This window comes from Leptinotarsa decemlineata, unplaced genomic scaffold, assembly GCF_025532065.1.
Source record: "Leptinotarsa decemlineata unplaced genomic scaffold, Ldec_3_MD MMD2_P_RNA_scaffold_2, whole genome shotgun sequence".
NCBI lineage: Eukaryota > Metazoa > Arthropoda > Insecta > Coleoptera > Chrysomelidae > Leptinotarsa > Leptinotarsa decemlineata.
This window is the reverse complement of record NW_027412529.1, coordinates 22,412,295-22,427,674: the sequence shown is the minus strand read 5'-3', so window position 1 is coordinate 22,427,674 and position 15,380 is coordinate 22,412,295. Positions and strand designations below refer to the sequence as shown.

The window sequence follows — 15,380 nt, the reverse complement described above, 5'->3', positions numbered from 1 at the left end:
CTGTCAATGAAACACACCTTCATAATTCACAAAACAAAATATGAAAGATCCAATGTATTGAATCCAACTTTTCATTTTAGCATTTTGATATTATTTTTGACTTGTTAATTATTAGAATGTCTAGTTAAAAGGTCATATTGATAAAAAAATACGGAAACTTGGCAACACTGCTGTATTCTTTCCTTTGACGACCATCACCATCAGAAAATAGAAGTTTGACAGTTGTTTGTTGACATTATTCTTTGAATTTTTTTATTTTTTATTCATGTTCGCAAATTCATTCTTTCAAGAACAAAACGTGATTTTCATTAAAATTAACAGAATTTGGAAGACTTTTCTTGGACCTGACATAATTAGAGAATTCATTACTCAAAGAATTATGACAATAGAACGAAGTGGGATGTAGGTTACTAGAAGTTATTTTTCTTTAAGTGAGTATTTTGAACTCTCAAAGTAGTTATCTTACAATCGTGCTTGAATGATGGAATGCCTTTAGATAATAAAAATATATATTATTAAAATAACCCTATACATCAAAATCGATAGAATTCAAAACGATAAACAAACTCAACAAATCAGTGGGGACAATGTCTGTAACTAAAGGATGATAAATTAATATAGTGTGGAATATAAAAACTATAATTTACTAGAACTTGAACGAACATTTTCTAATATTTAATTATGTTGTCAACATATATTCTATTAGCACATGGAAGGGCCAATAATTGATTAATTACGTTTCTGATGACATTTTATATTATTTCAAAATTGAGTCGATGCATTCGAAAACCTAACTGCCTATCAAGAATTTCAGTAAAGTTGTGCAAAATAGTTAGGCAAGGTTTTCTGCCAGTATCCATAGTCAATTTCAGATCTCTTTCATACTGGACCACAAAAATGATCTTTGTCTCATCGACCCTGCTGAGACAATTTGTATCTCGATCTATTCATTCACCATCACATACACTATAATGGCAGATAAAGTAATAAATAGATTGGTGTGAGCTTAGAAAAGCAATCTTCATTTTTACATGTGAGATCTTCATAAACATTGAATATTAGGCATGTCAAACTAAAAATTGATTTCAATGTAGATGCCATTTTATTTAAGAGTCATTCAAATAGAGAACAGATCAGTAACGTAATTTATTTTTGTCTAAAAAAATTCTTCTTCAGAAACTTTAAAAGTTATATTTGTGGTGGAAATGTATTTATTTCTTTAATTTTACGTAATAATACCATGTAACAACATGATGAAAATATTATAATAAAATAGCAATTGCCATCACGCAATTTTTTTTTCAATATGAAATCAATGTGTGATTTCAGATAACACTTCACTACTATATAATAAATGAATGTATAGTGAAATAAGTCTTGCAGTTTTGTAAATTGTCATATGAAAATCTAACATTTGTATCAAGATGGAGAAGTAGAAAGACAAAACAGTTCTTTTTCACACTAGTGTTGTTGAACGAGTTCATCATGTATTTTTAGCAAGTATCATTCAGTTTCATCACATATGCGCCTCCTTATGCAAACTTTTATGAAATAAATATTGATTTTGGCTGATGGACTGGTCTTACTGGGCTTCACAATACTTTGATTAAGACCATTACTTCGACATGTTGGTGTGAAATACTTGAAAGAATACTGAGAGAATCAAACCTGGTGTTTATATTTTAGATATCAGAGTGATAGTTTTTTAATAATTTGAAACACATGCATGTATCTTATATTTTATGAAGTTGAAGAAATATATCATTATGGAATATTCCATTTCTCAGTTCGCATTTAACTCTTTCAAACATGTCAATAATAAAGAGTGCGAACTTTCACGACCGAGATAACTATGTTAAAGCTATTCTCCAGGTTTTAAGGCCGTGGTCTGCAGGTTTTTATGCCTGACGTTTCGTCTACTACTGCGGTACACATTATCAAAGGTGCTGAGGTAACGGTCGAAGTCCTCGTGCTGTTGTAAATTGTCTTAATATCATTTTTTGTGGGCGTCGCTTTTTTTCTCTCAATTGGATTAAATGACCTGGTACAATTAACAACTGCTAGCTAGATTTTACTAATGTTTATTTTCTCTTCCTTTCTATTGAAATTATCCTTGTGTTTCTGAATTTCTATTGGTTCTCTATATATTCTTGGATAGTAATTTTGAGTTTTATTGAGTATTTGTGTATTTTACATTTAGAAAATGTGCGTGCCCTCTTTGTGGGCATGTTCGGCTACAGGTGATTTGCCGGTTTGTCCGAGGCGATAATTTCTCTTGTATTCAGAGAGAGGGGTACCTATACCTTTACTAATCTGAGACTCTCTGTGGTCCTTAGCTGACCCTAAATTCTCTCTGATGGTTTTCGTTGGCCTAAATATTGGTTTCACGTCATGTTTCTCTAAAATTCTCCCAGTCCGGTCTGTAACATTTTTAACGTAGGGGTGGAAAGCTTTTTCCTCAACAGGCCCAGCTGGAGTTACTTTGGCGTTCTCTCTCTCTCTTGGGTTGTACAGCCTGTTCGACTTCTATCGTACTTCGCTATTAGGGTTAGGTTAGGACCAAAGTGAGTGGGTCTATTCGACCCTCCACTGCAACCCACAAGAGTTTATTTTGGCTCACACCTATTCACACTTGACCAAATAAATCCAGCTTCTGAATGAAGCCGATTAGTTTGTATGCTGAGCAGTCTTTCGGCTCTGCCGAACTCTAAAAACCAGATTAGATCTCCAGCGGGGCAGGTACAAAGTATGTGCTCTGCTGTTTCATCATTTTCCAAACAGAGGCGTCACAGAGTGTCTGTCAGCAGTCCGAGTCTCTGCATATGACGATTCAAATGACAGTGACCTGTAAGAAAGCCTGTTAGACATCGTAGTTCATCCCTACTGTAGTCCAACAACTGTTTGGTATCAAGCTTCGAAGGGTGAATAAACCCCTTGGAATGAGCCAATCCTGAAAGATTCTGCCAGAAGTCTATAAATTTTCTTGCCATCCAGGTGTTCAATCTTTGTTTGGCAAAGCCTAAATCTATGCCAATGACAGGTTCTAATCCGATTAAACTGCTTGCAGCACCCTCTTTTGCAAGGGAGTCAGCAGCCTCTTTTGCAAGGGAGTCAGCAGCCTCTTTTGCAAGGGAGTCAGCAGCCTCATTGCCTTCCAGGCCACTATGGCCAGGAATTCAGACCAGAGACAATCTGTTAAGTCTTCCTATCGAGGAGAGTCGTTTTTGGCAATTTGCTACCAATTTAGATATTGCTCGGAAGGAACCAAGAGCTTCCAACGCCGTTTGACTGTCCGAGAATATTTCTATTGACTTGTGTATGAGATTGGATTCTTTCAATCTCTCCGCACACAATTCAATAGCGTAAATTTCCGCTTCAAATCTTTGTCCTGGGTCTGTGACTGAAAACATCTGCACCAGAACTGGAAGTTGTTTTTGATCCATCTGTGAACCAACAACTATTTGCTCCTAGTATTTCCTTCTCCCGGAAGATACAGTCCTCTCTACTCGGGAAGAGTACTTTATAAAGCAGTTAGTAGTTGACAGTTGGAGGCATAAAGACAAAAGTCATTTCCAGAATGGTGTGACTCACAGTGTCGACCAACAATCTGTTACACTCTGCATGAAATTGATTTGTGCACTTGGGTACTTCGCTGTACCCATTTCCTTTGAAGGAATTTTTAGGTGATTGAGTTCCTCAGTGAGATCCTCAGGTTCACAGATGCGTTGGGCCCTATCAATCAACGTTTTGATTACCCTCCTCTTTTGTCGTGGATGCTGGTACTCAGGTTGGTACTCAGTTGGTACTTAGGTTGGTATGGCAAGATGGTGAAGATACTTTAAACGATTTTCTATTATATCAACCTATGTTGTATAGAGAGTGTAGAAATAAGTAAACATAATAATATTATGAATAATATTAATAATAATCATATTATTATGTTGTGTAGAGAGTGTAGAAATAAGTAAACATAATAATATTATGAATAACGATGACGAACCAATACCAAATAGCATACTATATAGCTTGTTAAAATAATATTATTGGATTTACTGATTACTACATAAGGTAACATTGTAAAAATAAATTTAGATAGGCAATATTGTGAAATTAATTTTTATTATATATATATATATATATATATATATATATATATATATATATATATATATCTAGCTGTAACATTTAAACATTACATAAGGACATATTTTAAATTAACAGATAAGGCAAATTGTAAAATTAATTTAGGGTGGTTAACCTGTATGGATACCTGTATAGCATAAATAGCGTTAGCTTAGGGATGTTTCCAGTTTAATCTTCCTCTTGAAGATGATCACTTGGTGATCGAAACACGTGTCGAGGTGTTAAAAATAACGATTTGGTGTTGGGAAAAAACTCCAGTAATATACCTGACATGTTATCACTGAAAACGATGAACCCAAAACAGATTCTTGTGAAATGCTTAGTATCACATCATAAGGAGCTGATGTAATTCTATTGCATTCGACCAACAAATTACGAAAACAAAAAATTCAAAGAAAACAGAGTCGAATGCTTTTGTTAGGTCCGAAAAATGTGAAATAACCATGTTATCACTATAATATTGTTTTTATGAATATGCTGATAAATAAAATATTTTTAATGTTAACAGGAAGAAAACCTATACATTTTAGATGTTATTATAGTGTAATCTCAAGCTGTTATTTTGACGGATTGTATTAAAAATAAGAAATTATGCAATACTTATCTTAACGTTTCGGAGGCTAAAATATGTCTCCGTCTTCAGAAACGGACAAAACCTAAGTTTATACACAGCGTTTCTGCTTCTTTGATAGATGTCAAAAAACTCCTTTGAAATTTGTCGAAGAAGTTGAGAAATAAAAATACGTTAGATAAGAGGATATAGGCTAAAGAAAATAATAATAGTCTGATTTATATTAAGTTTTTATTTGTTATTACCGTTTTAGGTTGAACCATTTTCAATTAAATAATAATAGTAATGAATATTACTAGAGTTTTTTCCCAACACCAAATCCTTATTTTAGGGAAGCTTGGGGAAGTTTAATCTTCCTCTTGAAGATGATCACTTGGTGATCTAAACACGTGTCGAGGTGTTAAAATAACGATTTGGTGTTGGGAAAAAAAACTCCAGTAATATTCATTACTACACCGAAGGTTCCAAACAGTGCATCATAAGTAAATAATAATAATAATAGTCTTTGTTGCCCAAGAGTTAAAAACTATCTACAGGGTATGTTAAAGTAATATAGATCCTTATAATTACAAAGTTACAACTTGAGAAAATGAATAACAAAATTATAATATAATAAACTAAAATAAAAAAACTATACCAGAAAATTAAAAATTCTCCATGTAATACTGAGATGCAGTGTCAACAATATATTTTAGGGAATCAAAATTGATATCGCACAAATTTGAAGTTAAATTGAAATAAAAAGTTTTTGTACTCTTAGTTCTGAAATGAACACAGAAATTTATAAGAGATAACAGCTCCATAGCATCCACATTGTTGTGCAGTAATTTATACAGAAAAATTGTTCCAGCAAGTTTTCTGCGTAATTCAAGACTTTCAATATTAAATGTTATGGTAAGAGATTCATATGGAATACCTCTATCAGGATAGATAATGAGATTTGAAGTGAATAAACTTTAGGAAAAGACGTTGAACTTTTTCAATTGATGTATTATAGCAATTGTAGAATGAAGACCATAGAACAAAACCATAAACCATATTCTAATTTTGGCCTTACGTAGGCTACATAAAGAGTAAATAGAGCAGATATAAATTGATGGATGTAGCCGTTACTATGCGGTAGAATGAAGAAATAATGAAGAAAAGGGAATTGAAACTTTCTATGTTTCTTACTACTTTTATTTGTAACTAACGTTACTGCAGTAATGTTCTTATAGGACGAAACTGCAGTAACGTAAGTTGAAAATGAATGTGTTAAAAAACTGAAAGTTTATAGTTTGTTAACTTCACACCAAGTCTGTATATTTTTTAACTGTCGTTGCAGTGTATTACAGTCTTTGATAGTTTCGACAGGTAAATATATTTTTAAATCATCTGCAGAAAATAACGTATTACAATCGACATAATTACTGAGGTCGTTAATAAATAATAAGAACAGAAGTAGTCCTAGATTCGACGTCTGAGGTACTCCAGATGAAGGATTGTAATAAAAAGAATCATAGCTGTTATAAGATACAAACTGTTCACTTTGAAGTAAGTAGGATTTAATGAATCTCTTACCATAATTGCTTCAAGTGAACTTGAATTTCTACAAAATAAATAGATCATCAGTCGAACAAGTTAAGATAAGTATTGTATAATTTCCTAGCTCTTTTTTTATAGGAAAAATTATTGAATATGACAAGTTACTGATAAATAGAATATTTTTCATTGTGAAAAATACTTTGAATTCACGCAGTAACTTATCTGGATAAACTAAAAAGTTTGCCTTTTCTACACGTGTATAAAGTTCTCCATTATAATTTTTAGATTTTTTAGATTGTGGAAGCTGAAAATACCCAAAGAAGGTCGATATAAAACTGATTTTTCTCTATAAAAAATGGCTCATTCAATTTCATGTTATTTGACTAACTTTTTATAAAATATTCTTTTGAATCTCAACGATCTAAAGAAGACTAAATTATAATTCAGTATTTTTGTTTCAGATTTCTTATTAATGTGCTTGGGTCATGAACTTATGCGTCTTGATTTGCTGCATCCTGCTGTTAGTGGACCAGGTGGATTTGGATAGTCAGACATTAAAAAATGCCAATGTTTCTTTCGAATTCACAAAACAACTATATAATGTTTATATCAACGAGAACAGCATTCCCAAAACATATGCAACACAGTCTCCAGGATCAGATTTCATGGGCATTTATTTACCACCTAACACATTTTTTGATGTGCGGTATAAGATAGTTGAAGGAGATAAAGATAAGTTTTTCAAAGCAGAACATCGAATAGTTGGAGATTTTTGTTTTTTATTCATTAGAATAAAAACTGGTAATAATGATGTGTTGAATCGGGAGCGTAAAGACAAATACATTCTTCAGTTGCGTGCTTCGGCTTATACCAAGGAAGGTAAACAGAAAGTTCAACTTACTTCTGAAACAACAGTTGTCGTTACAGTATTAGATACTAATGATCTCAATCCATTGTTTTACCCTACTGAGTATAATGCTACTGTTTTTGAAGACACACCCATTCATCAAAGTATTTTGAGGGTAGTTGCTGAGGATGCAGACTTAGGTATCAATGGAGAAATTTATTACAGTTTCATCACCGAAACAAATAAATTTGAAATCCACCCAATAACAGGTACTATATCTTTGAGCCGACCTTTGAAATATGAAGAAGGGTCATATTATGAACTAACCGTATTTGCACAAGATAGAGGAAAGAACTTCAAACATGGAGGATATGGAATGTTTAGTAAGGCAAAAGTACGAATCAGAGTACAGAAAGTTAACTTTCATTCTCCTGAAATTGGAATCAAAAGACATCCTCAAATAGTAGAAACATCCAATGCTGATATTTATGCTATTGTCAATGTATCAGATAAAGATACTGGTAAAAATGGAGAAATAGCCAGTTTAGAAATTGTTGATGGCGATCCTGACGGACATTTTAGAATCCGTTCTACCGAACAAAAAGGTGAGTATACCATAGAGGTATTGAAGTTACTAGACAGAGAAACGGCACCAAATGGATATCAATTAAAGTTACGGGCTAGAGATAACGGTATACCACCTAGAGAAACCTATAAAACTGTACCAGTGTATTTAGCAGATTTCAATGATAACACCCCCATATTCAATAAAGAAATATACGAAGTGAAGGTACCTGAAACAGCCCCCGTAAATACACCATTGATAAGACTGAAAGTAACTGATGCTGATGATGGTAAAAATGGTCTGGTGTTTCTAGAAATTGTGGGTGGAAATGAAGGTGGAGAATTCAGTATAAATCCCGAAACTGGTATGTTATATACAAGTGTGCCATTAGATGCTGAGAACAAACAGTTTTATAGTCTCACCGTGTCAGCTGTTGACCAAGGCAATGTTGGAACACGAAAACAATCATCGGCAAAAATAAAAATATATGTGGAGGATACAAATGATAATGATCCAGTTTTTGAGAAATTCGAAGCTACTGTTTGGATTGATGAAAATATGCCAGCAGGTACATCTGTAACGACAGTCAGGGCAAAAGACAAGGACCGTGGAGAAAATGCCTATATATCATACCTTATCGCAAATCTAAACAAAACTCCATTTGAAATTGACCACTTTTCTGGATCTATCAAAACAACACAGCTCCTAGATTATGAAAGTATGAGGCGTGAATATGTCCTTCATATTCGAGCATCTGATTGGGGATTGCCTTATCGTCGTCAAACAGAAATACAAATGACTGTAAACATTAGAGACATAAATGATAATAGACCACAGTTTGAAAAAATTGACTGTGTTGGACAAGTGTCCAGATATATTCCTATTGGATCGGAAATAATTACCCTATCAGCTATTGATTTTGATTCTGGAAATATTATAAGTTATCGAATTGTATCTGGAAATGAAGATGGCTGTTTTAGTATTGACTCTACATCTGGAACAGTTTCTGTCATTTGTGACTTGAAGGATTTGAAGGTAGATGAAAGAGAACTCAACGTAACAGCAACTGATAGCACGCATTTTGCTGATGTTTCAAGAATTCATATGAAACTTACTGAAGGGAATAATAAGTTATATAGTACTGGAATTGGTACATTCGAATGTAGAGATACTGGTGTTGCTAGGAGATTGACAGAAGTTTTAGCCCAAGCAGAGGAAAATAATAAACTCCTGAAACAAGAATTTCTAATGATGCCCACCCGTTATGGTGAAAACTTACACTCTCCAGAATTCCTTGATTTTCCTGTTGAAATTAAAGTTAATGAATCTGTAGCTCTTGGTACTAGTTTGGTTAAATTAGTTGCTCAAGATCGAGATCTAGGATATAATGGGAAGTTGGTTTATGGAATAAGTGGAGGAGATAAACACTCGCAATTTTGTGTTGATATGGATACAGGAGAGCTAAGAGTAATTGGATATTTAGACCGAGAACGTGAATATGAGTACTTTCTCAATATCACAGTTTCTGACTTGGGTAAACCACAAAAATCACTGTCAAGAATACTTCCCATCACTGTTTTGGATGTTAACGACAATGCACCAAAGTTTGAGAAAACATTAGCAAGTTTCAGGGTTACTGAAAATGCTCAAAATGGCACAGCTATTTTTAAAGCAAATGCAACTGATGCTGATGAAGGTGATAATGCAAAAGTGATCTATACTTTAGTTACAGAAACTGAAGATTTTTCTATTGATAAAACAACAGGTGTGCTAATAGTATCTAATTACTTGGATCGTGAACGTCAAGATTTATATGAACTTAGAATTCGTGCTACAGATAGTGGAGGAAGAGGTCCTGATAACCCACCCCTTTACTCAGAGTCATTGGTTAGAATATCAATTGATGATATCAATGATAATGCTCCTAAGTTCAGTTTACCCAACTATGTCGTTAAGGTTCGTGAAGATTTACCTAAAGGAACAGTTGTTGCCATTGTGATGGCTTCAGATCCTGATTGGGGTCCAGAAGGTGAAGTATATTATTTCCTGGAAAATAATGACGGAGATGATATATTTATCATTGATGAAATTTCTGGAAGCATTCGCACAACAAAAGCTTTAGATTTTGAAGAAAGACAGGTCCACAGTCTATTGGTTTTTGCCAGTGATAGAGGAACTCCTTCTTTATCATCAGAAGCTAGGGTGACTATTAATGTAGTAGATGTGAACGAGAATATGTACACACCTCAATTCGAAGATTTTGTATTAACTGGAAAAGTAAAAGAGAATCAACCTGTGGGTACTTTTGTAATGCAGGTAAATGCAACTGATCTTGATCCACCTGGCGGAGATAGTAATATTGACTACTCTATTAGATCTGGAGATGGAGTTGGGGTATTTTCCATTGACAAGAAAGGTAAAGAAGTTGTATTTATTATATGTGTGTTTAACTCTTACAACTGTTTCTATTTATTTTTTTAAATATTTTTCCACACGAATATTTACGTTTAAAAACAAAAATTAAATAAAAAACATCATCGTCAATAAGTTTCAGACGCAGACCTTTCAAACTATATCAGAACTGACACATTCACCAAGTTTCTAAGAAGTTTGAAAACTATCAAAAATAAAGACATATGTCAGATTATTGTCAAATGTTTTGAAAATAACTTCTATTTTCTTTCTGAACTCATCATGCATAAACTAAGACGTTCAAAATAAAAAGTTACATTTGTAACGTCATTTCTTCTCAACTTGTTTTTTTTTTCTTCTGGGTAACTCAAAGAGAATATGTCCAGAGTTCAACAAGTAGAATGGCACATCGGTTGGTACAAGGTTAGGTTAGATTAAAAGTGAGTAGTCTATTCGACCCTCCGTCGCAACCCGCAAGGGTTTATTGTGGCTCACACCTATTCAAACTCTACCAAATAAACCCAGCTTCTTAATGAAGCCGATTAGTTTATATGGTGAGTTATCTTTCAGGTCAGATTCTAAGAGTGTGGTTCTGCCAAACTCTGAAAACCTGATTCTGTCCGCAGCGGGGCAGGCACAAAGTATATGCCCTGCTGTTTCATCATTTTCCTGACAGAGGCGACACACTGTCTTCTGACAGTCCGCCCGAGTCGCTACATATGATGATTCAGACAACAGTGACCTGTGAGAAGGTCTGTTAGACATCGTAGTTAACGCCTACTGTAGTCCAACAACTGTTTAGTTTCAAGCTTCAAAGGGTGAATGAATGCCTTGGAGTGAGCCAGTCCTGGAAGATTTGGCCAGAAGTCTTTAAATATTCGTGCCATCCAGGTTATCAATGTTTGTTTGGCAAAACCTAAGCCAATGACAGGTTCTGGTCTGATGAAGTTGCCTTCCAGGCCAGTGTGGCCAGGAATCCAGACCAGAGACAATTTGTTAAGTCTTCCTATTGGGAAGACTCGTTTTTGGCAATTTGCTACCAATTTAGATGTTGCTCGGTAGGAGCCAAAAGCTTCCAGCGCCACTTGACTCTCCGAGAATATTTTTATGTGTGAGGTTGGATTCTACCAATCTCTCCGCACACACTTCAGTAGCATAGATTTTCGCTTGAAATACAGTCGCATAGGTCCCTAGGCAGGTTTATATGTCTCTCCTGGGTCTGCAACTGAAAACACCTGCACCAGAGCCTGAAGGTGTTTTTGATCCATCTGTGAACCAACAACTATCTGCTCTCAATATTTCCTTCTCCCGGAGGATCCAGTCGTCTCTACTTGGGAAAAGTACTGTATGAGGCAGTTCGTAGTTGACAGTTGGAGGCATGATGTCAGAGGTCATTCCTAGAATGCTGTGAATTTCAGTGTCTACCAGCAGTCTAGTGTACTCTGCATTAGATTGATTTGTGCAATTGGCGATGTGCCCAAGTCTAGCCATCTAGCGCCAGAGAGCTTCGCCTGAGCCGTTTTCTGAAGCAATTGCTCCATTAGTGATCATTGGTCTGACAATCATCACATATATCCAATGGTTTTGTTTGGGACCTAAACTCCAAGTTTCACCACAAATCCTTCGACATGTCCATAGGGACAGGGTTGATAGAAAATAAAACTTCATTTTTGATAACCATGTACAGATAAATAACGAAGATCATATGTAAAAAATGGACAAATATATTAACAGTATTGCAGTTGAAATTTGAAAAGAAACTGAAGTGTCGGATATGAGATCGACGGTTGACTTGACGTAGATTGTGGGAAATATAGTAGACGAAGGAATTATCGAACAAACAAGCGATTCTTCTTTCCTTTCGTGGGGCCGTGAGCTTATTACGTTTCGAATGCGCCTGCATATGGCAGCAGTCACCAACCCAGAGGGTGTCCGGCTTTGTCAGAGACCACTTGGTGATAAGGTCACTAGGAAACTTTAATTAAATCTTTTTTCTTTTTCTTGAAATTCTCTTGAATTGAAATGAATTGAAATCATATGAGCAAGGCCACTCATTTCACTGATAATTCTCCAAAGTAAATTATCTCTTCAGTTATAATTCCTCAGCAGTAAAGGTACATGTGAAATGTCAGTTGTTTCTCAGTTCGTTATTAGTTTGTATGTACTGTCAACTAATGAAACTAATAACTATGATCATTAGCTTAGAATTTCTTGGGAAAGAAAAGTTTTGGCTTTCTACTTCTTCATCTTTATACAAAGAAAATAACAAAAGCATTAAATGTTTAAAAAGGAACTCTTCACAAAGATATGTAGATCATGCAGAGAAATAACTTTCAGACACAATCTGGAAGAAAAGTCCTTTTGAAACAGGTACTTTCAAATAAACATTGAATTAGAGAAAAGGTCTTTCGAAACAACTCATTTTATATGAGCATTGAATTATGCAAAAAATACTATTCCCTATTCAGTTTGTATTCCAAACATTCGTTAAGGAAGTGAATCAGATATCATTCACAGGATTGCTACACAATATAGTAGGTAAAACGAAGAGGTAAAATTTCGCTTACATGGAACACTGTTATCCCGTTTCGCCGTAAGACACTAGCCTTTTCGGCTCTTCAGTAGCAAATACGGATAACCTAAGAAAAAACACAATACATTCATTAACTACTATTTTATGTCACGGAATGAATTTGATCTTTTCTTGTCATCGATGACATAAATAGATCAAATCAAAAGAAGTAACTATAAATTTCATATATAATAAATACACAGTTGGATATAGACTTACTTCTTTTGATTTGATCTATTCATGTCATTGATGACAGTTCGTTCCATAACGAATGTTTGGAATACAAACTGAGTGGAGAAAAGTGTTTTTTTTTATTGTATAATTCAGTGTTCATATAAAAAAATATTTGTTTCGAAAGAATTTTCATTTTGTGTAATTCAATGTTTATATGAAAGTTACTGTTTCAGGAGGGGTTTTTCTTCCAGTTTATGTGAAAGTTACTCCTTTGCATGATCTACACATATATGTATAGAGTTATTTCTTTTGAAATTGATTGCTTCCTTCCTTTCTTCGGAAGATTCCCACATCTTTTGTATCAAGATGGGGTAGTAAAAAGCCAAAAAATTCCATTTCCAAAAATTAATCTTCTTAAAATATATACGCTTTCAATTTAAACAAGATTCCTTTGGCTGGGATTTAATAAAATAAGCAAATGAATGTCATTACGATGTCATCGATGACATGAATAGATCAAATTCATTCCATGACATAAAATCTTAATTTATGAATGAATTATGTGTTTTTTCTTATCATCTTATCCAGATTGGTAATGAACAGCCCCAAGGCTTAAGTTGAAACATCGATTTCTACCAGTGAGTATTCCATGTAAGTGAGATTTTTACCTTTCATTTAGTATATTGTGTAGAAATCCTATGAATGATACCTGATTCAGTTTCATAACGAATGTTTGGAATACAAACTGAGTAGAGAAAAGTGTTTTGTATAATTCAGTGTTCATATCAAAGTATGTGTTTCGAAAGAATATTTCTTCCATGTAATTCAACGTTTATATGAAAGTAGCTGTTTCAGGAGGGCTTTCTCTTCCAGTTTGTGTGAAAGTTACTTCTTTGCATGCTCTACACATCTATGCATAGAGTTACTTCTTTCGAAATTCATTGCTTCCTTCCTTTCTTTGGAAGATTTGCACATTTTTTTCTATCAAGATGGAATAGTAGAAAGCCAAAAACTTTCTTTCCCTTTCAATTTAAATGAAAATATATAAAATGCATACTGTAAATATGTATAAAATAAAAACTAATTTGTGAATTAGATTCTTCTATGAATTCTTTATTAATATTTGGGATATGATTCAGTTGAAATTGGCCTAAACCTGTATTTTGCAAATTATGCATAGGGTTTTTCTGCGTATAATGACTTTCACAACCTAGTTATCCTGATTTCACTTCAAGTGATCAGGATATTTGTTGTTGTTCTCGTCACTGTTGAAATTATTTTAATAGGTACTGTGATAGTTAACTTGAAAAATTCTGAGATAAAATAGTCAGTGAAGAAGACTGACAGTGTTCAATTGAATATTTAAATTTCTAACAACTCCTCGTGAAATGCATTGAGTATCAATTGAAACTATGAATACAAATAAAAATAGGAAAACTGAAAATGACCATGCCATGCAAAAAAAATATATAAAACAAGCAAGTTGAATGGTTAAGACGAAGTAAAATGAAAAATAAACACAACACTAATGATGGTGATGAATTAGGTGACTTCAATTTAGAATATAAAATCTACTCCAGACATGCATTGTGCAAATATCTGTGCTAGGTAGTGAATATATCCTATAAATATGAATAAATAAATGGTAAACTTCACACTCTATTAAAAATACTTAACTGTTTGTTAGTTTTCGATAGTTTGATTTATAAAAATTTTATTTTCAGGAAATATAAGAACACTTGCTGTTCTAGATATTGAAACCAAAGGCTTTTATTGGATTACCATTTTTGCCCAAGATCACGGCGTTGTCCCCCTCTTTTCTAGCGTCGAGGTAAGAATACAATTTTTTTTCTGAGTATACTGAAAAAATTAACAGCTTGATTTTTCCAAGATATTTTTGTCAGAAAAATTGTCTTTCAAATCATTGTGATACCTTACAAAGTTATTGAAATACGAATTCAAGTGGATCAAATGGAGCACACACACTACAATTATTATGATCATTATATGAAAACTAAATGATACTTTATAATCAAAAATGCACAAAATCAACTATACACATAATAGGATGCAACTAGGATGCAACCAACCGAAAAACGGGAGTATTCTATTATTCACTTTTACATATAACTGTAAAACATGGTTGCCAATGTGATGCAAGTACAATTACATCAGTGGCACCCTTTCACATATATCTATGAAACCAAGATAAATATAAATTTACTTCTATTCCAACAGGTGCATTCGATAAAATCAACCCTACATATCTGCAAATTAAACTGTTCAAGGCACCTGAGATCAAATTCAACAATGGATTGAAGAATCGAGAATCAGTTCTCTGATGATTTCAATTTGATACGAGAGATAAATTACTTCTATCTCCATCACATTAAAAAAATGTAACATCGATGGTCCGTGGGTTTATAACCTGATTTTTGAGTTGATAACATTCCACGATCTGAAAAATAAACAAAGTCCAATCAAGTTACACTTCTTCAGCAGATTCTGTATTGATTTAGCTTTGTTTATATTCTTTGTTTACTATCCAAAAAGGTGAAAGATTTATTCGCAC

General features: G+C 33.8%; 1 protein-coding gene across 1 annotated transcript in view; it reads left to right on the top strand.

Moving 5' to 3' along the window:
- The first annotated feature begins 208 nt into the window (after positions 1 to 208).
- Positions 209 to 15,380, top strand: part of kug (FAT atypical cadherin kugelei) — a 93,359-nt gene continuing 78,187 nt past the window's right edge. The window contains exons 1-3 of the mRNA XM_023162607.2: positions 209 to 431; positions 6,700 to 10,066; positions 14,533 to 14,639. Of these exons, the coding sequence (XP_023018375.2) occupies positions 6,724 to 10,066; positions 14,533 to 14,639 (3,450 nt within the window). The 5' untranslated portion in view covers positions 209 to 431; positions 6,700 to 6,723. The remainder of the gene's footprint in view (positions 432 to 6,699; positions 10,067 to 14,532; positions 14,640 to 15,380) is intronic.